Genomic DNA, 22,636 nt, shown 5'->3' on the forward strand with positions numbered 1-22,636 from the left:
TCCATAATGCTGCATATCACCGATGTTGAAAGAGGGAAGGAAGAAGTCGTGGAAAATTGGTGAGGCGCTTTCAAACTACAGCATCGCGGGTACATAGATTAAAGGGAGAAAGGAAGTCCAGGGGAGATACCTGTTCTACAGCAATGACATCCAGAGAAAGAAATAATAATAGGAGTTGGAACTACGGGTTATCTTTCAACAGGGGAAGGACGCAAGGAGAGGAATAGTGCGTGGGACATTGAGGAGTGGAATGCAACAAAACTGTCACCGTAACTAATCTCTCTGCATTGAAATTTACACTGAGCAGTTAGCCGACTTAAGTTAAACGTAGGATATAACAGCACCTTAGAAGGGTACTTAGATAAAGGACAGTATTCATGCCATTGGAGATTTGAAATTGGCGGGAAACATGAAGAAAAAATATTTAGATGATAAAACCAGTCTAAATTTATCGGATGTTAACAAGAAATGGCTCTCTGCCCCGAAAATGTCGGCAAGTTGATTACCCGCCGATTAAGCCGGATGCCTATCCTGATTTTAGTCACTGGGCCTCATTTAAATGCCACCATATGCTTCCTGTCAAAATCGGTGGAAAATGGAAGTTGGCTTGCAGGCATTAAAGGAAATTTGGGTGTTCAAAGAGATCCGGCAAGCACCAAAGGAAAGGCTTCCTGTAAAAGTTGTGGGAGAGTTGGGGATGGTCACTTGCGAAGAAAGGGGGGATTCCGGGGCAGGGAGTTTGAAACTTTTCTTGTGGCGTCAAAAGGAGAACTTCAGCTTCTGCTGGCTCCGTACAAGATACGAGGACGCTTGCACAGGATGGTTTTATCTTTCCGGACAGGTCCCCACTATTTTAGCTGCCGGGAAAGGCGCAGCAGTTTCGATAATCCAATACTGGGTTAGATAACAATCAGGGAGAGAGTGTCATGTTAAGGCCAAGATCTGCTAAAATCTGTGGCGCCTTGCCTTTTCTCGGTAAGCGACTCGTCCTCCTGTACTTAAAATCGGCAATGTTGGGAAATATGCGAGTTGCCAGCACATTAATAACCCACTCATTCACTTTCTGTTGAGTGGGTAGGGTAAATTGACGACCTATATTGTCTGCATTAATTGATTGCATTTCTATCTGCTCTGCCGATCAGTTGTTTTTTGGTGTTCTCCTCTGGTTTGAACAGCATAATGTAACATTTTGCAGCAAAAATGCAGCTCAGCAGCCCAAAGCTCGATGCCAAAATTGCAAATACTTCAACAGCAACCGTATACTTTCCAGGAGTGCTCGCGTAAGCGGGGATAAAGATCAACCAAACTGCAAAAAATATCAGCATGCTAAAGGTTATGAATTTAGCTTCATTGAACTTATCCGGTAACGCTCGGGCCAAGAAAGCTAAAATAAAACACAAACAAGCTAAGAGTCCGATGTAACCGAACACACAGCAGAAAGCAACTGTGGAACCTACATCACACTCAAGGATAATCTTCGCACTTTGATATTTGATATTTTTAGCTGGGAGTGGGGGAGATGTCATCAACCAGATCACACAAATTATAATTTGAATCAATGTACAGAGAAAGACAATGGATCTTTGTTGTTTGGGTCCAAACCATTTCATCACATTACTGGCCGGCAGGGTTGCTTTAAATGCCATCAGGACTACCAGAGTTTTACTAAGAATGCAGGAAATGCACAGAACAAAGCTAACTCCAAACACAGTGTGACGGACCATACATGACCATGGTGTTGGCTGTCCAATGAATGCAATGGAGCACAGAAAGCACAGTATTAATGAGATTAATAGAAGGAAACTTAATTCCAAATTGTTGGCCCTTACAATGGGAGTGTTTATAAAATATAAGAAAACAGCTGCAACAGCTCCCGTGATGCAAGCTCCAAACAGTGAAATCGCTGTCAGTGTTATTCCTATTTCGTCCTGAAAGGAGAGATATTCCGTTTCTCTTGGGATACATTGATTTCTTTCATCATTTGACCAGTGATCCAATGAACAACTCAAGCATTTAATGGAATCTGTAGAGGGAATCAAAAATTAAATAATTTGGAAATGCTTCTTTTTTGAATGATCTACACAGCTGTTTTCAACGAAAGATGGTCAATAGTTACGGTAGTAGATTGGGCGCCCATTATACTTACTGCTCATTTTTTCTTTCAATCGACTTCACCTCAATGTGGTTGACAGGGCCCTCAACCGTGTTCGACCCATTTCCCGCACTTCTGCCTTCGTCCCTCCCTCCCAGAAGCGCGGCAGGGTCGACCTTGTCCTCACCTCCCACCCCACCAGCCAAAGGATTATTCTCTGTCATTTCTGCCACCTCCAGCATGATGCCATCACCAAAGACATCTTCCCCTCGCCTCCCCTTTCAGCATTCTGAAGGGATCATTCCCTCCCAAACACCCAGGTCCATTCCTCCATCACTCCCGACTCCTCATCCTCTTCGCACAGCACATTCTCATGCAATCGCAGGAGGTGTAACACCTTCCCTTTTACCTCCTCACTCCTCACCATCCAAGGACCTAAATATTCCTTCCAACTGAAGCAACATAATACTTGTACTTATTCCAATTTAGTGTACTCTATGTGCTGCTCACAATGTGGTCAAATCTACATTGGGGAGACCAAGCAGAGATTAGATGACCACTTTGCGGAACACCTCCACTCAGTCTGCAAGCAAGACCCCGAGCTTCTGGTTGCTTACCATTTTAATTCACCACTCTGCGCCCATATCAACATTTATGTGCTTGGCCTGCAGCTATGTTCTAGTGAACCTCAAGGCAGGCTCGAGGAACAGCACTTTATCTTCTGATTAGGCATTAGAGCCCTGGAACCATGGGAAAATTACATCACAGAAGGAGGACATTCAGCCCATCGTGTCTGTGCCAGCCAGAACAAAGATAGCCACCCAATCTAATTCCACCTTCCAGCACCTGGTCCAGAGCCTTGCAGGTTTCAGCGCTTCAGGTGCATGTTCAGGTACCTTTTAAAAGAGTTGAGGGCTTCTGTCTCTGCCACCATTCCTGGTAGAGAATTCCAGAAACCCACCACCCCCTGGGTGAAAAAGCATTCTACGGCCTTCCGGACACAGCATTGAGTTCAACAATTTCGGAGCATGACTGCCTTATTTTATTTTTAACTATATGCTTATCTTAAAATTGTTTATGAAGTGTTTGCTTTTGGACAGAGCTGTTCATTATTCTGCCATTAACACTCTCTTTGGACTAATGTTTTATCTTTTACTGCAACTATTAGCACTCCCTTTGTCATTGTTCCATGACATCTTTGTTATTTAATCTCTCATACCCTCTGCACATCACATACCTTTGTTTTTCTCCCAACATCCACCCCTTTCACTTGGCTCAAAGCCTATTACATTTCTAACCTTTGCCAGTTCTAATAAAAGGTCACAGACCTGAAACTTTAACTCTGATTCCCTCTCTACAGATGCTGACAGACCTGCTGAGTATTTCTAGTACTTTCTGCTTTTATTTTAGATTTCGAGCATCTACAGCATTTTGCTTTTATCGATAAAACATCAGGCCAGTTGCATTATGCCCATTCTATTTACTACCGCCCATTTTGTGCCCAACAAAGTTGAATTTTATTCTGACTTGTAATTCTTCAAATATTTAAGTGGTAGATTTTCAACTTGCTGCAGTGCTGTTGACGTTATGGGTTTCCCACTCATTTAGTGAAACTACCTGAATTTAATTTCCATTAAAATCAATGTAAAAATAAATTGTATTGTTCCTGTAATGGCCGACAGATCCACAATGTCAATTTATGCAGATGGTAAGTTGAAAATCATTCTCGGGTCACTTTTACGGATCTATATTACATCTCTGGTGGAATTTAACTCCCATACCTCAACTACATGTCGCCTGTCATCTGTATGCGTACACCTGATGGACCATGTCAGCTGGCCTGTAGGTAGGAAAGCAATTTGTTTTTTTTTAAATTATTCTTTGACGGGATGTGGGCATCACTGGTAACGCCAGCATTTGTTGCGCATCCCTAATTGCCCTTGACAACTGAGTGGCTTGTTAGGCCCTTTCAGAGGGCAGTTAAGAGGTAACCACATTGCTGTGGGTCTGGAGTCACGTGCAGGCCAGACCAGGTAGGGACGGCAGATTCCCCTGCCTAAAGGACATAAATGAACCAGATAGGTTTTTAGGACAATCATTGATAGTTTCATGGAACCATTACTGAGACCAACTTTTAATTCCAGATAGTTCATTAATTAATTGACTACTCCTCCTGGCCCAACAAATGTTTTACCGTTACCTTGGAAGCCTAATTATGTCTGCAGGCCAGTTCAGCCTGGCAAAAGGTTGCAGCAGATTCAGGACTTAGGCCCCAGTGACAATGCAATCAGAGCCCCAGTGACATCTCATAATCCCTATTTCAATAAATTAATGAAGCTCCCGCCTGTTTCTGACGGGTGCTGTGGCCAACAAAATGCAGTGAACTGTTAAAATGACAACCACAGCGATTCCAGCAGACACAGGACGAAAAACCAAAACATTTGATTTTGAAATCCACTTAGAGGCTTCCAGACGTGTGATTCTGGTTCATGATAGTTTAGCTGATCTTAGCTGGCATGGCAGTAGACGGGTTATCACGTATGCATTACCTAGGAAGGGGAAATCCGTATGGCTTCCAACTCATTCACCCCATTAACTGACGTAAAATGTAGATGGGTGGCCTGCTAACCATGCTGTGTAATTAGGAAAGCTAGTAGAATGTTATCATTTATCACAAGGGGAATTGAATACAAAAGTAGGGAGGTTATGCTTCAGCTCTCCAGGACATTGGTGAGACCATATCTGGAGGACTGTGTACAGTACTGGTCTCCTTATTTAAGGAAGAATGTAAATGCGTTAGAGGCAGTACAGAGAAGGTTTACCAGACTAATACCTGGAATGTCTTATGAGGAAAGATTGGACAGGTGAGTCTTGTATCGGCTGGAGTTTACAAGAGTAAGAGGCGACTTGATTGAAACATATAAGATCCTGAGGGGTGGCTGTGGAAAGGATGTTTCCCCTTGTGGGAGAATCTAGAACTAGGTGTCACTGTTTAAAAATAAGGGGTCGCCCAATTAAGACAGAGATGAGGAGAAATGTTTTCTCTCAGAGGGTCGTGAGTCTTTGGAATTCTCTTCCTCAAAAGGTGGTGGAAACAGAGTCTTTGAATATTTTTAAGGCAGAGGTAGATAGATTCTTGATAAGCAAGGGGTTGGAAGGTTATCGGGGTAGGTGGAAATGTGGAGTATTCAGTTCAGCCATGAATTTATTGAATGGTGGAGCAGGCTCGAAGGACCGAGTAGCCTAGTCCTGCTCCTAATTCCTTTGCGCAGATGTGTGAGGAGTTTGTGGTGACATAGCGTACCCTTCCCTTTCTCACGTGCTTTCAAATTCTTCCTGAAATGGAGATGGTAACTTCTTGTCTTCACCCTCGTGCAGATATCGCCAGAAGAGGTGAAACTCGTCGGATTTTAAAAAAACAACTTGGATTTCTAATAAACCTTCACATTCTCAGGACTTCACGAAGCATAACCCTGTGAATGAATCACTTTTGAAGTGCAGTTTTGTCACAGGGCAAACCCAACCTACCCACATGCACGACACCCATATTGCTGCATGTAGTGTCATTGAATCTTTTATGAGCAGGTATACGGAACCTTAGTTTAATACCTCCTCTTTAAGTGACATATTCATTCCGTTTGTACGGCACTGAAGTGTCGGTTTACATTATGGCCTCATATCCTGGAGTGACGCTTTCACCCACAATCTTTGAAATCAGATGGAAGAGTGAGTTATGGCTGAAATCAGCTGCATGAATTTTCACCAGTTTCACTCATTTCGGGCCCATTCTTAAATGCCGACATGAAGATTTCGCAACAGATCCTGATGGAGATTCGCTCCAGAGGTTTGTGGAAACTGAAACCTGCGCACTAGCCAATTTGCCTGCAATTAAACGCTAAAAGACTTTCTGAAACAGAAACGAATGATGGAAGAACAGAGATAGAATTCGCCACCAGTTAAGTAAAAATGCTCAGTTTATCAGTTTCAGGAAGGTGCTCAATTGATAGCATTCCGCCGTGAAATAAAAACAAATAGCATTATCTCAAACTTACAATTGCAGACTTATGTATTTCAAGAGCCCTGGGTATGGTTAAAGGCCGTGCGTCTTATCGCCTTCTAGATTATAACTAGTGAATGTTCCAAGGAGACAAGAAAACCGAGGGGCTTAAAAGCCGCACAAAGGTGGCGATTATCCCACAAGCCATAAATCTTGAGTCAAGCATATAAATGAGCTTCGGATATTACCCGTACTAAACTGATTTAGGTAAGCATGGTGCTGCGAATTTGCCAGAGTAATGTAGCTGGCTTTGCGCCAACAGTTGACCATGGAAAATGGAACTCAGAGCACGTAAATCTCCGCTCATCAGTACCTGGTTATATCTTAATTATAGTGTTATGGGGACGGTCCGCTCGCCATTTGATAAGGCGTTTGATAAGGTGCTACAGCAAAGGTTATTGCAGAAAATAAAAGCTCATGGTGTAGGGGATAACATATTGGCATGGGTAGAAGATTGGTTACCTAACAGGAAAGAGAGAGTAGGCATGAATGGGTCATTTTCTGATTGGCAAGATGTAACAAGTGGTGTGCCACAGGGATCTTTGCTGGGGTCTCAACCTTTTACAATTTATATAAATAACTTAGAAGAAGGGACCAAAGGCATGGTTGCTGAATTTGCTAATGACACAAAGATAGGTAGGAAAGTAAGTTGTGAAGAGGTCATAAGGAGGCTACAAGGGATATAGATAGGTTAAGTGAGTGGGCAAAGACCTGGCAAATGGACAATAATGTGGGAAAGTGGGAAATTGTCCACTTTGGCAGGAAGAATAAAAAAGAAGCATATTATCTAAATGGTGAGTGATTGCAGAGCTCTGAGATGCAGAGGGATTTGGGTGTCCTAGTGCATGAATCGAAAAAGGTTAGTATTCAGGTAGAGCACATAATTAGGAAAGCAAATAAAATGTTATCGTTTATCGTGAGCGGAATTGAATACAAAAGTAGGGAGGTTATGCTTCAGCTATACAGGGCATTGGTGGGACCACATCTGGAGTAGTGTGTACAGTATTGGTCTCCTATTTAAGGAAGGATGTAAATACGTTTGAGGCAATACAGAGAACGTTTACTAGACTAATACCTGGAATGGCCGGGCTCTCTTATGAGGAAAGATTGGAGAGGCTAGGCTTGTATCCGCTGTAATTTGGAAGAGTAAGAGGCGACTTGTTTGAAACATATAAGATCCTAAGAGGTCTTGGCAGGGTGGATGTGGAAAGGATGTTTCCCCATGTGGGAGAATCACAGACTAGGTGTCACTGTTTAAAAATAGGGGTCGCCCATTTAAGACAGAGAGATAAGAAATTCTTTCTCAGAGAGTCGTGAGTCTTTAGAATTCTCTTCCTCAAAAGGCGGTAGAAGCAGAGTCTTTGAATATTTTTAAGGCAGAGGTAGATAGATTCTTTGTAAGCAAGGGGGTGGAAGGTTATCGGGGGTATGTGGAAACGTGGAGTATTCAGTTCAGTCATGAACTTATTGAATGGCGGAGCAGGCTCGAGAGGCTACTCCTGCTCTTAATTCGTATGTTCAATTGCCATTAACCGTAAAAGGATTGAGAACGAATTTCTAAAAGGTGACACCCCTTTAGTTACAACTGTAAGTGGCCTGAACTGATTTCAATTAAGATAGCTTCACATCCTACTGACGCTACATGCTTTACACCAGCGTGAAATCATAACTTCAGGGAATAATAACACATCTATACACTTGACCCATTGTAAAGCATGCATATGGCATATAACTGCCTAGGTCAATGCCGATGAATTTCAAAGACTGGTGTATTCCTCATCTTTCAGAGGAACATAGGACATAGGAACATAAGAGATAGGAACATAGGAGCAGGGGTAGGCCATTCAGCCCATCTAGCCTGTCACGCCATTCAATACCATCAAGGCTAATCATCCACTTCAATGCCTTTTTCCCACATTATCCCCATATCTCTTTATGTCATTTTGGTATTTAGAAATCTGTCAATCTCTACTTTAAGCATACTAAATCACTGAGCTTCCACAGCCCTCTGGGGTTGAGATTTCCAAAGATTGGAATTCTCTGAGTAAAGAAATTTCTCCTCATCTCGGTCCTAAGTGGCTTCCCCCTTATTTTGAAATTGTGTTCCCTGGTTCTAGACTCCCAATCAGGGGCAAAATCTGAACTGCATCTACCCTGCCTATTCCTTTAAGTATTTTGTAGTTTTCAATGAGATCACCTCTCATTCTTCGAAACGCTAGAGAATGCAGGCCCAGTTTCCACAATCTCTCTTCATAGGACAGTCCCGCCACCCTGGGAAAAAGTCTGGTGAACCTTCGTTGTACTCCCTCTATGTCAATAATATCCTTCCTAAGGGAAGGGGAACAAAACTGCACAAAGTACTCCAGGGGCGGTCTAACCAAGGTTCTATACAATTAAAGCAAGCCTTCACTACTTCTGTACTTAAATCCTCTTGCAATACTGGCTGACATACCATTGTCTTTCCTAATTGCTTGCTGCATCTGCATGTTAGCTTTCAGTGACTTATTGACGAGGACACCCAGGTCCCTTTGTACATCTATACTTTCTAATGTCTTACTATTTAAGAAATAACTATAACTTATTTAATAATATGACATAAGATAAGTTCTTCAATATTGCACACCTGTTTTATTACTAATTTCCCCATCAGCACATGGTAAACAATCAAAGCAGCAAATAGGCCGGCCCCTCCGAGCTGCTTTTCTTGTACCTGTTGGGCAACTTTCACTGCAAACTGACACTGGTACCTGCAGAGGAAGAGAAACTGCGTTTAATGCTGTTTTGTTCCACTCAATCAACGATGGACAGTACTTATTTCTTGTTTTCAAAATATTGTCATCATGATCTACTAAGTAATTAATCTTCGATATTGTTTGTCTACAGATTGGACTTTATTTCTTCTTGCAATCATATTTAAGGAAAAGGTCTTTCAGTTTCCTGGTCTAGGAAGAGAGAAACAATCAAACATATCTCATGGTTCTGAGACCCAGTGCAATTTGCCCATTGAGTCTTTGACTCGATTTCTGGACCAAATTTTAGCTTGTTCACGCATTCGGGGCTAAGCCTCAGGCTACAACTGATGCGGAGCGTAGGTGTCATCCAGTCCACTGTCTTGTGGCACTTCTTCAACTGAATCTATTTGATCTCTACCTTCCTGGCAGACATCAGACAAGGGGCAGTTAAACTGGAGCAGGCAAGATGCCCACATCGTTCCCACCATTTTCGGGTCGACACCTGCCCCAATGCAGATGCGTCTGACCATGCAGATGTGAGCCAATGAGGATATCGGGACGGAGATGCTATTTTAACCTGAAGCCTGTATTTGGGAACTGTGGTAGCTTTCCCTGCAGGCCAAACCTGCTGTCAAAAGGTTTCTCAATGTCTTCTTCATTCATTTAAGGACAGGGGGAAAAATTTGAACATTCTCTGCCGCCCGTCCTCCCTCCATGAACTGTGCCTTGAGCGCTGTGGGTTTGCTTCCTGTCCGATTTTAATATTAGCGCAGCTAATTCTTGTCGACTTCCCGCCCGTTTTGCGCGGGACGCCGGAAAGCAACATGAAAATGAGCGCGGACTATTAAACTCGGTGGAACATGCCTGCTATCGTTCCTGGACAAACAGGCAGCTGTCTATCTTTCCTGTCCAGGAGTTCAAATCAGACAAGGAATGGTCACTCGGTTATCTATGAATCCATGCCCTAACAAAGATCAGTACCTTCAGGTGAGGAAAGGAGGAAAGTAGAGAAGATGGGGTTTTTAAAGTCCGTACTGGATTTTGCCAATAATTTTTCCATGTGCTTTAACCAAGAATCAACTAAACGTTCAATATTAAGGACATGATTTAGCATTGCATGGAAAAAGATTGACAATCAAAAGAACAGCGATAAGTTGCCATTAGTTTGCAATGTAGCATTTATATCACTAGGGCAATATTATGAACTAATTGAGCTGTGGCGCCTGATCAAGTTTTCCATCTTGCAAATTGCAGTCGCTCGGAAAATTGCCCGCTTCAACGCCGTAACTTTGGAGAATGTTACGTCACAGAAGAGGTGGAAGTCCGAAGGAAATTTCTAGCAAATGGTTTCAAAATGAATTTCAATAATAGAACTTAAACGGTGCGCTGTGTGATATAATAGCTTCAAAAGCTTGGCGCGGCGGTCATTTATGTCATGGAATACTGAACAACAGTATCAGGTGATATATTCGTTATATTTGTGTGGATTATGCAAACTTTAGAGGGTTTTAACCATATTACTGACCACGCCGAGGCAATCAAAAGTCTTTTACTCCCAACTCTAGCAGCGGTCGTAGGTAGCCGCAGCTACGAAACCGCTGCTCCGCAACGTTTGATTTTCCACCCATGAATTTGGATTGCGGAGAAATCCATCATTGAATGTCTTGGCATTGCTCACAGCCTTCTCCTGGAATCACTCAATGCAGTTGCATTATTTCTGCAAACCTGTTTCCGCGGGGACAGTGTCCGTCATCATTCCCTTTGGTGAAACATCCGCAGTAACTCCAACGAAACGACGTAAACGCATTTTTTGCCGTTTCTACGGGATTTCCACTGATCGAACGCCAAAGTTCCGGTAGGAGATCCGGAGAACCCCGAGGAAATTCACCCCTTCTTTTGTTGAGAGGCCAGGGTTGCTAGTCAAGGCACTAGAAAGACCACATTTAAAAAGAAAGTGAACCGAAAATTCTAGGAGGTAGGACGGATTCACGAGAATCCAGGGATGAGCAACTTCAGTTACGAAGATATGGAGAAGTTGGGACTATTTTGCTTAGAGAAGAGAAGGCTAAGAGGAGATTTGATAGATGTATTAAAATTCTTGAGGGGTCTGGAAAGAGTAGATAGGAAGAAACTGTTTCCGTTGCTGAAAGGATCGAGAACGAGTCATAGAATAATATACGGCATAGTTAGTTAGGGGAACAGATAGGAGGTTCTCAGATAGGGAACGAGAGAGACTCACGGTTGGTATGTTGCCTCCCAGGTGCCAGGGTTCGTGATGTCTCGGATCGTGTTTTTGGGATCCTAAAGGGGGAGGGGGAGCAGCCCCAAGTCGTGGTCCACATAGGCACCAACGACATAGGTAGGAAGAGAGATGGGGATTTAAGACAGAAATTCAGGGAGCTAGGGCGGAAGCTTATAGCGAGAACAAACAGAGTTGTTATCTCTGGGTTGTTGCCCGTGCCACGTGATAGCGAAGCGAGGAATAGGGAGAGAGAGGAGTTGAACACGTGGCTGCAGGGATGGTGCAGGAGGGAGGGTTTTGGTTTCCTGGATAATTGGGGCTCTTTCTGGGGTAGGTGGGACGTCTACAAACAGGATGGTCTTCACCTGAACCAGAGGGGTACCAATATCCTGGGGGGGAGATTTGCTAGTGCTCTTCGGGGGGGGTTTAAACTAATTCAGCAGGGGAATGGGAACCTAAAATGTAGTGCCAGTGTACAGGATGTTGAGAGTAGTGAGGTCAGGGATAAGGTTACAAGGACGCAAGAGGGCACTGGCAAGCAAGAACCTGGTTTAAAGTGTGTCTACTTCAACGCCAGGAGCATCCAGAATAAGGTGGGTGAGCTTGCAGCATGGGTTGGTACCAGGGATCTCGATGTAGTGGCCATTTCGGAGACATGGGTAGAGCAGGGGCAGGAATGGATGTTGCAGGTTCCGGGACTTAGATGTTTCAGTAAGAACAGAGAAGATGGTAAAAGAGGGGGGGGGGGGTGTGGCATTGTTAATCAAGGAGAGTATTACAGCGACAGAAAGGACGTTTGAGGACTCGTCTACTGAGGTAGTATGGGCCGAGGTTAGAAACAGGAGAGGTGAGGTCACCCTGTTGCGAGTCTTTTATAGACCTCCAAATAGTTCCAGAGATGTAGAGGAAAGGATAGCGAAGATGATTCTCGACAGGGGCGAGAGTAACAGGGTAGTTGTTATGGGGGACTTTAACTTTCCAAATATCGACTGGAAATACTATAGTTCGAGTACTTTAGATGGGTCAGTTTTTGTCCAGTGTGTGCAGGAGGGTTCTCTGACACAGTATGTAGACAGGCCAACCAGGGGCGATGCCACATTGGATTTGGTACTGGGTAATGAACCCGGCCAGGTGTTAGATATTTAGATGCAGGTGAGCACTTTGGTGATAGCGATCACAATTCAGTTAGGTTTACCTTAGCGATGGGCAGGGACAGGTATATACCGCAGGGCAAAAATTATAGCTGGGGGAAAGGAAATTATGATGCGATTAGGCAAGATTTAGGATGCGTAGGATGGGGAAGGAAACTGCAGGGGATGGGAACAATCGAAATGTGGAGCTTATTCAAGGAGCAGCTACTGCGTGTCCTTGATAAGTATGTACCTGTCAGGCAGGGAGGAAGATGTCGAGCGAGGGAGCTGTGGTTTACTAAAGAAGTTGAAGCGCTTGTCAAGAGGAAGAAGAAGGCTTATGTTAGGATGAGACGTGAAGGCTCAGTTAGGGCGCTTGAGAGGTACAAGCTAGCCAGGAAGGATCTAAAGGGAGAGCTAAGAAGAGCAAGGAGAGGACACGAGAAGTCACTGGCGGATAGGATCAGGGAAAACCCTTTCTATAGGTATATCAGGAATAAAAGAATGACTAGAGTTAGATTAGGGCCAATCAAGGATAGTAGTGGGAAGTTGTGTGTGGAATCAGAGGAGGTAGGGGAAGTGTTAAATGAATATTTTTCGTCAGTATATACAGTAGAGAAAGAAAATGTTGTCGAGGAGAATACTGAGATTCAGGCTACTAGGCTCGATGGGATTGAGGTTCACAAGGAGGAGGTGTTAGCAATTTTGGAAAGTATGGAAATAGATAAGACCCCTGGGCCAGATGGGATTTATCCTAGGATTCTCTGGGAAGCTAGGGAGGAGATTGCAGAGCCTTTGTCCTTGATCTTTATGTCGTCATTGTCGACAGGAATAGTGCCGGAAGACTGGAGGATAGCAAATGTTGTCCCTTTGTTCAAGAAGGGGAGTAGAGACAGCCCTGGTAATTATAGACCTGTGAGCCTTACTTCGGTTGTGGGTAAAATGCTGGAAAAGGTTATAAGAGATAGGATTTATAATCATCTTGAAAAGAATAAGTTCATTAGCGATAGTCAGCACGGTTTTGTGACGGGTAGGTCGTGCCTCACAAACCTTATTGAGTTTTTCGAGAAGGTGACCAAACAGGTGGATGAGGGTAAAGCAGTGGATGTGGTGTATATGGATGTCAGTAAGGCGTTTGATAAGGTTCCCCATGGTAGGCTATTGCAGAAAATACGGAAGTATGGGGTTGAAGGTGATTTAGAGCTTTGGATCAGAAATTGGCTAGCTGAAAGAAGACAGAGGGTGGTGGTTGATGGCAAATGTTCATCCTGGAGTTTAGTTACTAGTGGTGTACCGCAAGGATCTGTTTTGGGGCCACTGCTGTTTGTCATTTTTATAAATGACCTGGAAGAGGGTGTAGAAGGGTGGGTTAGTAAATTTGCGGATGACACGAAGGTCTGTGGAGTTGTGGATAGTGCCGAAGGATGTTGTAGGGTACAGAGGGACATAGATAGGCTGCAGAGCTGGGCTGAGAGATGGCAAATGGAGTTTAATGCGGAAAAGTGCGAGGTGATTCACTGTGGAAGGAGTAACAGGAATGCAGAGTACTGAGCTAATGGGAAGATTCTTGTTAGTGTAGATGAGCAGAGAGATCTTGGTGTCCAGGTACATAAATCCCTGAAGGTTGCTACCCAGGTTAATAGGGCTGTTAAGAAGGCATATGGTGTGTTAGCTTTTATTAGTAGGGGGATCGAGTTTCGGAGCCACGAGGTCATGCTGCAGCTGTACAAAACTCTGGTGAGACCACACCTGGAGTATTGCGTGCAGTTCTGGTCACCGCATTATAGGAAGGATGTGGAAGCTTTGGAAATGGTGCAGAGGAGATTTACTAGGATGTTGCCTGGTATGGAGGGAAGGTCTTACGAGGAAAGGCTGAGGGACTTGAGGTTGTTTTCGTTGGAGAGAAGGAGGAGGAGAGGTGACTTAATAGAGACATATAAGATAATCAGAGGATTAGATAGGGTGGATAGTGAGAGTCTTTTTCCTCGGATGGTGATGGCAAACACGAGGGGACATAGCTTTAAGTTGAGGGGTGATAGATATAGGACAGATGTTAGAGGTAGTTTCTTTACTCAGAGAGTAGTAGGGGCGTGGAACGCCCTGCCTGCAACAGTAGTAGACTCGCCAACTTTAAGGGCATTTAAGTGGTCATTGGATAGACATATGGATGAAAATGGAATAGTGTAGGTCAGATGGTTTCACAGGTCGGCCCAACATCGAGGGCCGAAGGGCCTGTACTGCGCTGTAATGTTCTAAAAAAAAAAGGAGGCCATGCCGGCTCTGCACCGAGCTTTGCTATCAGTCCCACTAGGGATCCCCGTAGCCCTGCAAGTCTATTTCTCTCCGGTGGCCATCCTGCAAAGTAATTGGTGAAAGTAGCAAAAATGACATGAGGAAGAACTTTTTCACGCAGCAAGTGGTTAAGGTCTGGAATGCACTGCCTGAGAACGTGGTGGAGGCAGGTTCAATTGAAGCATTCAAAAGGGAATTAGACAGTAAGTTGAAAAGGAAGAATGTGCAGGGTTAGGGGGAGAAGGCGGGGCAGTGGTCCTCGGTGAAATGGTCCTTAGGAGAGTCGGTGCAGACACGATGGGTCGAATGGCCTCCTTCAGCGCTGTAACAATTCTGTGATTCTGTGGATAAAGGAGTAGCGGGAAATGAATGGGAGAGTAAGGCACAGTGTAATACACTTTGATCTCAACACAATGAGGATGAATGTGGAGCAGAACATATAAATTGGCGTATTTGCAGTTCAGACTGAAGAGAAGAAAGTTCAGAAATAAACTGACAATACCAGTCTTGTTGAAAGAAACTGACGGTAGGGTAGGATGAACAGCGGTTGAAGGTTCGGCATGAGGATGGATTCAGCAATGGACAGCACAGCTTTCCCGTTGCCTGTTCAGAAGTTCGAATGAGATGCGGAATTCTATTTTCGGACTTACTTGAGACTATTGCAAATTGCTGAGAAGATCAATGTTTCTTACAGGAAGAAACTGGGCGTCGTTTCGGCATATTTAGCAATGAATTTAATGGCATGAAGGTGATCATGATGTGCAAACTCAACCACTGTACTGCAAAAGGAATGAAGTTCTTGCAAATAATTAAAAGACGGTAGACTGGGCAGGACACTGGGAAACCCATAATAGATGAAAATACAGTCAGAGAATAAGACATTAAGTATAGCACGCATCAGACAATTTGATGCTAACTTATATAGCCACCAGTGCCATGTAATGAGTACGTCAACAGTTAACTCCAGCTTCTGGAACTTTATTATTGACCAATATTAAGCAATACGGCATGGTTTTGAAGGGTGAGAGCGATTTCCTTTCTCAGCCGTAAGGTAAGTTTTAGCAAATTTTCAAGGAGAAAGAAAGTTAGACTTGGATTAAAAGGTATTAAAGCGACTATGCATGAAACATTCTTGAGGGTGTTGGTCGGGATACCATCGGGTCTAATGGTTACACTGCCGTCCAGATTATGGAGAATCCAGCAGTTCCCGCTTATATCAACCGATTGGTAATGATTCTACGCTGATAACCACAAGCACCTTCAAAGTATACTTTCTTATATGGATACTTTTTTCTGAAATGGCTGCATAATAATTAGTATACATTCATGAATTGCCACATTATTGTCCGTGTAACGCAGAGCGCCGCTTGGTGTGAGAAATAGAAAATGGCACATTGATGCAAAATACGTTGCTTTTCTGAGGTCGGCGCAGAGGTCCAATGCTGAGATAAATTAGAAGCTACACTTTCCACCTGAAAAGGAATATCTCGCTAGCCAGTTGGCACTGGTGCCTGCAATGGTAATTGCTCTATTCTCCAACACTATCTCCCTCAGTTTAATGAACGTGAAATAAAATTTCTGTCAGCTCATTTACTCCGTAAAAAAAGACAAAACATACAGAGTTTAAGAAGCAGCAAAAGGCCACGCTCCAGTTTGAAAAGAGACCTACCCTGTTTTGATGTCCATGCCAGAAGATGGCGCTTTCATCCAACACGAGTTCTTTCCCTTCCGGTAGCGCTGCATCATAAAAACCAACTTTGACAAAATCAACGGACCCATCAGCGCGCTTCTGCCAGTTTATCAGTTCATATGAAGCGATCGGATCTCCGTTACTATCAAAGCTTATTTCTTCTCCAAATTTATTCGTAAATTTGACTTCTTTCAGATAGTGCAAAAGCTTTAAAACAAGCATGATTTTTATGACTGTTGTAATTACGTTGAATACTTTGATGAGTAGGTATGTAAAAAAATATTTTTGTAATTGCAATGTCTAGTCATATTGGGTGGTGGAGATACTTGTTGGTGAAGATTTCCTGCTTTTTTTGGTGAAATTCTAAAAGAGTGACATAAATGAATGTGCTGAACTTTGTAGCAGAGCAGATCTTCAGCAACCGTTGCCCATAAGCATACAGATAGACTCTAGCGAAATGAAACACACATGAGGACCTGAATTTCTAATTCAGAACTAGAACTTCTGACAAATTTGTTCATTATTTATTTCTTAGCGATGAAAAAACTACAAAATGTCTCTTACCTGCCATGGTATAATGTTTGATTTTTGACCACATGTTTTGTTGATAAACGGGCCTTTTCCATTTTCACACGTTTGTAAATGATGAAGGGCGTGAGCTGCAGCATATACCGCTTTATAAACGTTGTATGAAACTCTTAACTGTGACACATCGGTGTATATGTTCTTACTTGAGTTCAGGCTCTCTGACCCAGTGCATGGCTTGTCAGGAAATAGCCATGTATTTTGCCATGACGTTTGATCACGTGCCTTTACCTTGCAACCAAACACTTCTTGCCACAATTCCTCTACAAACGGGTTGTCCGGTGATGTATAAGGATGAAGTTTGACTAAAAACTCCCTGAGTCCTGGAATCTCCGCTTTCCTGATTCCAAAGCCGATTGTTCCAGTCAAAATTTCCTGACTTTCTTCTGTCCAAATCAGAGACGACGTGACCCAGGCTTCGCTTGCTATCAACTGGACGTCGGTAATGTTTCGCAGTCTGAGTTCTTTAATCAAAGCGAACGTATCACTCTCTCCACAAAACAATATGATCACTTTTGCCGAGGATTTTTTGATCGTATCTGCAATATTTGACATTCTATAACTGGCACGACCGGAAGGGATGAATTTCGTATAGGCGATGCATACATTAGAGTTCGAGATTTCCTCAGTGAATGATTGAATACCAAATCGCCCATAGTCGCTGTCAACTGCAACAACGCCAAGCCAGCTCCATTTGAAATAAATTACGAGTCTGAACAGAGCTTTGATTTGAACGGCGTCACTGGGGACTGTTCTGAAAAACGTTGGGAACTCAAGCTTGTCGCTTAGACAGGCACAGGAAGCAAAGTAACTGACCTGGAATGTAAGTATATGTCAATGAACTATGTTAATGAAACAGGGAAGCCACTATTGAAACAGATTACATAACCGGGGCCATGAGAAGCCAACCTATCAAGGATGAATATTTGGTCCGAAATTAACTCCGCACTGTCATTTTTTATTCGTTCATGGGATGTGGGCGACGCTAGCTAGACCAGCATTTATTGCCCATCGCTAATTACCCTTACGAAGGTGGTGGTGAGCTGCCTTCTTGAACCATAGCAGTCCATGTGGGGTAGGTACACCAACAGCGCTTTTAGGAAGGGAGTTCCAGGATTTTGACACTGTCACAGTGAAGGAACGGCAATATAGTTCCAAGTCAGGATGATGTGTGGCTTGAAGGGGAACTTGCAGGTGGTGATTTTCCCATGCATCTGCTGCCCTTGTCCTTCTAGGCTGTAGAGGTCGCGGGTTTGGATGAATTATATAATTCATAGAATCATATAATACTTACAGCACAGAAGCGGGCTATTCGGCCTGTCGTGTCCGTGCTAGCTTTCTGCATCAGCAACTCAACTAGTCCTACTCTCCTGCCTTTTCCCAGTAGACCTGTAGTTTTTTTTCTCTCCAGGCAATTTTCCAATTCCTTTTTGAAAGCCACGATTGAATCTGCCTCACCACATTCTGTGGCAGTGCATTCCAGATCCTAACCACTCGCTGCTTAAATAAGTGTTTTTTCTTTCCTCAGGTCGCCTTTGGTTCTTTTGCCATTTACCTTAAACCGGTGTTCTCTTGTTCTCGACCTTTCCGCCAATGGGAACAATTTCTCCCTATCTACTCTTCCCAGACCCCTCATGATTTTGAATACCTCTATCAAATCTCCTCTCTTCTCTGAGAAGAACAACCCCAGCTTCTCCAAGCTATCCGCGTAAATGAAGTCCCTCGTCCCTGAATCCATTCTCCTAGGTATTTTCTACATTCTCTCTCTAATGCCTTCATCTCCTTTCTAAACTGTAGTGCCCAGAATTGGACACAATACTCAGTTGAGACTGAATTAGTGTTTTACGAAGTATCACCATAACTTCCATGTTTTTGTACACCATTCTTCTACTTGCATAGACCAGGGTCCCGTATGCCTTATTAACCACTTTCTCAACCTGCCCTGCCACATTCAACGATATGGGCACATATACCCCCATTCACTTTAAGCATGTTACCTTTTAATCTCAAATAATGTAGGAGTGTGAGATGTCAGATAAATAAATTAGCCCAATATACCAGGATGTCACTTCAAGAAACTTGCAAATGTTGTCTTTCTTTTGTTTGTTTCCTAGCTTATGTGTTTCCTATGGGTTAGTACCTACATTAATCTCCTTAAAGCCTTGTGGATGTAGAACTAGGAGAGAAAATACGTTAAAAGATTATGAACATTTCCTCACTTCAGCATTTTGAGTGAAACTATTTCTTCAATAACTTGCAAATGTTAAAAACACGGTCATTAAGACCGGCAGAGAGATGGACGTAGGTGCATGATTGGGGGAACTTCTTCCTGCAGTCTCCTGACCGCTAGATGCAAAGTGCCGAACTCTCGGTGGAAATCGCGTTTATCCGGGAAATCCAGATATGCTGAACGATCGTGAGAAGCCCCAAGGAAATAAGCAGCTACGTTCTCAGTCACTCACTCGCCGGGCACAATGGGGAAACAACGTTAGCAGCCCGTATTAATGATTCCAGGAAACGCAGTCAGGATAATGGAGGAGGAAGCGGCATCTCAAAGGTCGGCTAAAGTGGTACTATTCTAAACAAAGGGAAGGAACAGAGAAATATGGACGTAGATTTATATAATGGGAAATGGGATTGGAATACATGCAACAAAGATTTGTTAACGAACTAACATCAGCAACGGTCCAATGTGTTCAAGTTTCTCCGATTCTTACCAAGGGAATTCCAAATAGTCCTAAAATTCTTGAAACCGCGGCAGATCTTGAAGATCCTGCATCACCTATTATAACAGGCACAGAAGAAAAACCATGGCAGTTGTTATGTGACAGAGTCCCTTCATCTCCGTTCAGTATCTGGAGAGCTCCTTTAAGTGCTTCAGCGGATACGTCACAACTGTCCACAATCCTGTAACCTAGCATTGTGTTAGGAAGGAGAACTGGGTCCTTGTTAATTTCGTCAATGGTGAAGATCATTGTTTGGACCCAGCGCAGGCCGCGAAGGTTGAACCTGGAACACAGAGATATATATCCCCAGGTTGATGTATCCATCGGAATTGCTTTTGTTAGCTTTGATTCAAACCATATATATCTGATATAAGTTATAACTGCAATCGAGCTTTGTAAGCTGTTGCAAATGACCACATCTCACAGTTGGAAGTGCGACCTTTTTAAATGTGAATGAAAGTTTTCTACTTTTGGATGTTTCCAGCAAAGCTCTGAACATCGTCCTATTGTTATTATACAAGGCGCTCTGCTATTCAACATTGTCTTATCGAATTTCGAATCTATCTTTCAAAAATATGTCATTTAAATTGTGCATTACTCAGACTATCAGAACTCAGAACATCTAGAGTTCGGACGATAGAAAAACACAACTCAAAATATTAAGTTCTCGGTCAAGCCGGGCAGTGACACAAAATCATTTAAGGTCACTTACCACTTTTGAGAAAACGCTCTTCATTTAGCAAAACCACAGAGAATGTCGTGTCAATAACTATAGTCACATTCATTACTCCTTTCCAAACGACATGCCCGGAATTATCATGGAGCTTCTTCCAATCCTCATTATAACTTTCGTAGAACATGGGCTGAATTAGCGCTGCGCATAATATTGTTTCTCAGGGGTTTTTTGTTTTGCTGAAGATAGGCAGTTTTATCAGGAAAGCTCCCGCTTAGGTTCTGTCCGGTAGACTCCTAGTTAATGTGCAGACCACAAGCACCAGTCTCCGTCCAATACCTCACTAAAGTAAACCACGCCAGAAAGGGGCAGGCGGGATTAAAGCCCAGCCATTATATATCCTCGCCTGATGTAAACAGACATATATATGTACTGCAAGAATCATTGAATAGCTGTCAGGAACGAGCATCAGTGCCAATTTTGCCTATTTTGAGACCGTTAACAGCAGATTCAATTGAAGCACTTAGCTGAGATTACACCTGTGCACACCCCTTTAGAAACTTGCACTGTTCTAATCAGTATAGGCGGAATTCTAATCTTTGGTAAAGATTTAGAACGGGCGATATCAGATTGGCCGTCGCTTAAGCACCCCACATGTTTCTACTTTCCATTGTCTTCATGTTGGGAAAGTGGAGTTGATGTAGAAGTTCACGCACGATCTTATTGAATGGCAGAGCAGGCTCGAGGGGTCGTATGGCCTACTTCTGCTGCTACTGCTTATATGTTTATTGATTATGGCTGCATAAAAGTCGTCCGATCAGATGTCACCCATTTTACTCCCTGTTTAAGTTGAAATTTATGACGGAAAGCTCAGATTGGCTTAACGGACTTGCGCCCCTGCCATAGTTCAATTTTATCCTCATTTGACTAATTTACCAGAAACATAGAATGTAATTAACATAATGGATTATTTATTGTTAATATTGCTAATTACCTACTGCTAAGAATTAGAACTAGTGCATCTATGCTAGCACTAAAATATTATTTCTGCTTTAGGATCTTTGCATAGTCAAAACACTATAAATATGTTGGCACATGTTCTGATTCATAACTTGTTTTCGAAATTGCAATGCTCCAGTCAGCAAGATAAAAATATAAATATTGTGAAGTTCTTAATATTTTAAATGTGTTCAATCAGAAGATCACTATGCAATAACAATTTTGTTTTCAAATATCACAATTCTGATTTTCACTTTTTTAGTGTTAGAGGTTATTACTGACAGAAGGCAACAACACGACTTTATTACTGCTTATAAACAGAGCATTGTTATTCATTCCAGGTAACCCTATTGCTCATTCTAAACAGCAGGCACGGCACTATTGCTTACTACAGTCGAATTATTGCTCATTTTCAGCCTCACACGCAGGCTTATTGCTCACTCTCAGCAGCTCTGTGGCTCAATGGGTTGCACACGCCCCATCTAGTCAAAAGGTTGTTAGTTCAAAGTCCACTTCAAAGATCTGAACGCAAAATATGGGTTGGCATTGCCAGTGTACCGAGGGAGTTCTGCACTCTCAGAGCTGCCATCTTTCAGACGAGACATTAAACCAAGGCCCAGTTGGCCTTCTCAGGTGGATGTAAAAGACTCCATGGCACTATTTCAAGAAGAGCAGCGGAACTACCCCTGGTCCCCTTGCCTATATTTATCCTTGAACTAAGTTATGGGAGGCGCATTGGTTAGCACCGCACCCTCACAGCTCCAGGGACCGGGTTTCGATTCTGGGTGCTGCCTGTGCAGAGTTTGCAAGTTCTCCCTCTGACCGTGTGGGTTTTCACCGGGTGCTCCGGTTTCCTCCCACAGCCAAGGACTTACAGGTAAATTGGTCATTGTAAATTGCTCCTAGTGTAGGTAGGTGGTAGGGAATATGGGATTAATGCAGGGTTAGTATAAATGGGCGGTTGTTGGTCGGCACAGACTCGGTGGGCCGAAGGGCCTGTTTCAGTGCTGTATCTCTAAATAAATAAAAAACATGTTATTTACTCATTATCACATTGCTGTTTGTGGGAGCTTGCTGTGCACAAATCGGCTGCCTCGTTGCAACAGTGACAATACATTTTTAAAAAATCATTATCTGCAAAGCGATTTGGAACCTCCTGCGATTGGGAAAGGCACCATATAAATATTTTTTAATTTACTTTCATACACAAGGTTATCATTGAAACTGGGCAGCACACAGTTAGTTATTACTCACTCTCGGCAGCGCACCTCTTCGGGTTTGGTCTGTAATGAATTATTCAACAGAATTGTCCTGAAATGGACAATGAATAACCCGCCCAGGACAACGTCCCCATCCTGCAATAATCCACGTCTGTTGAAGTTGCCTTGAGGTCTACAGGAAGATTCAGCTCCAGAGCG

General features: G+C 43.2%; 1 protein-coding gene across 1 annotated transcript; it reads right to left on the bottom strand.

The window, feature by feature from the left end:
* Positions 1-1,106: 1,106 nt before the first annotated feature.
* Positions 1,107-19,831, bottom strand: LOC137375094 (extracellular calcium-sensing receptor-like). Its single transcript, XM_068041722.1, has 5 exons — positions 19,538-19,831; positions 16,800-17,636; positions 16,215-16,442; positions 8,773-8,896; positions 1,107-2,023 (listed from the first exon to the last, which is right to left on the bottom strand). Exons 1-5 carry the CDS (start codon positions 19,793-19,795, stop codon positions 1,107-1,109), a joined length of 2,364 nt encoding a protein of 787 aa, XP_067897823.1. The 5' UTR covers positions 19,796-19,831.
* Positions 19,832-22,636: the final 2,805 nt, after the last annotated feature.

This window comes from Heterodontus francisci, chromosome 11 (assembly GCF_036365525.1).
Source record: "Heterodontus francisci isolate sHetFra1 chromosome 11, sHetFra1.hap1, whole genome shotgun sequence".
Taxonomy (NCBI): Eukaryota; Metazoa; Chordata; class Chondrichthyes; order Heterodontiformes; family Heterodontidae; genus Heterodontus; species Heterodontus francisci.

Coding starts and splice junctions, on each gene's coding strand:
- LOC137375094 (XM_068041722.1), bottom strand. CDS start 19,795: ATGATCTTCACCATTGACGAAATTAACAAGGACCCAGTTCTCCTTCCT. Junction 17,637..19,537: donor GACTATTTGGAATTCCCTTG/GTAAGAATCGGA, acceptor CTTACATTCCAG/GTCAGTTACTTTGCTTCCTG. Junction 16,443..16,799: donor CAAACATTATACCATGGCAG/GTAAGAGACATT, acceptor CTTGTTTTAAAG/CTTTTGCACTATCTGAAAGA.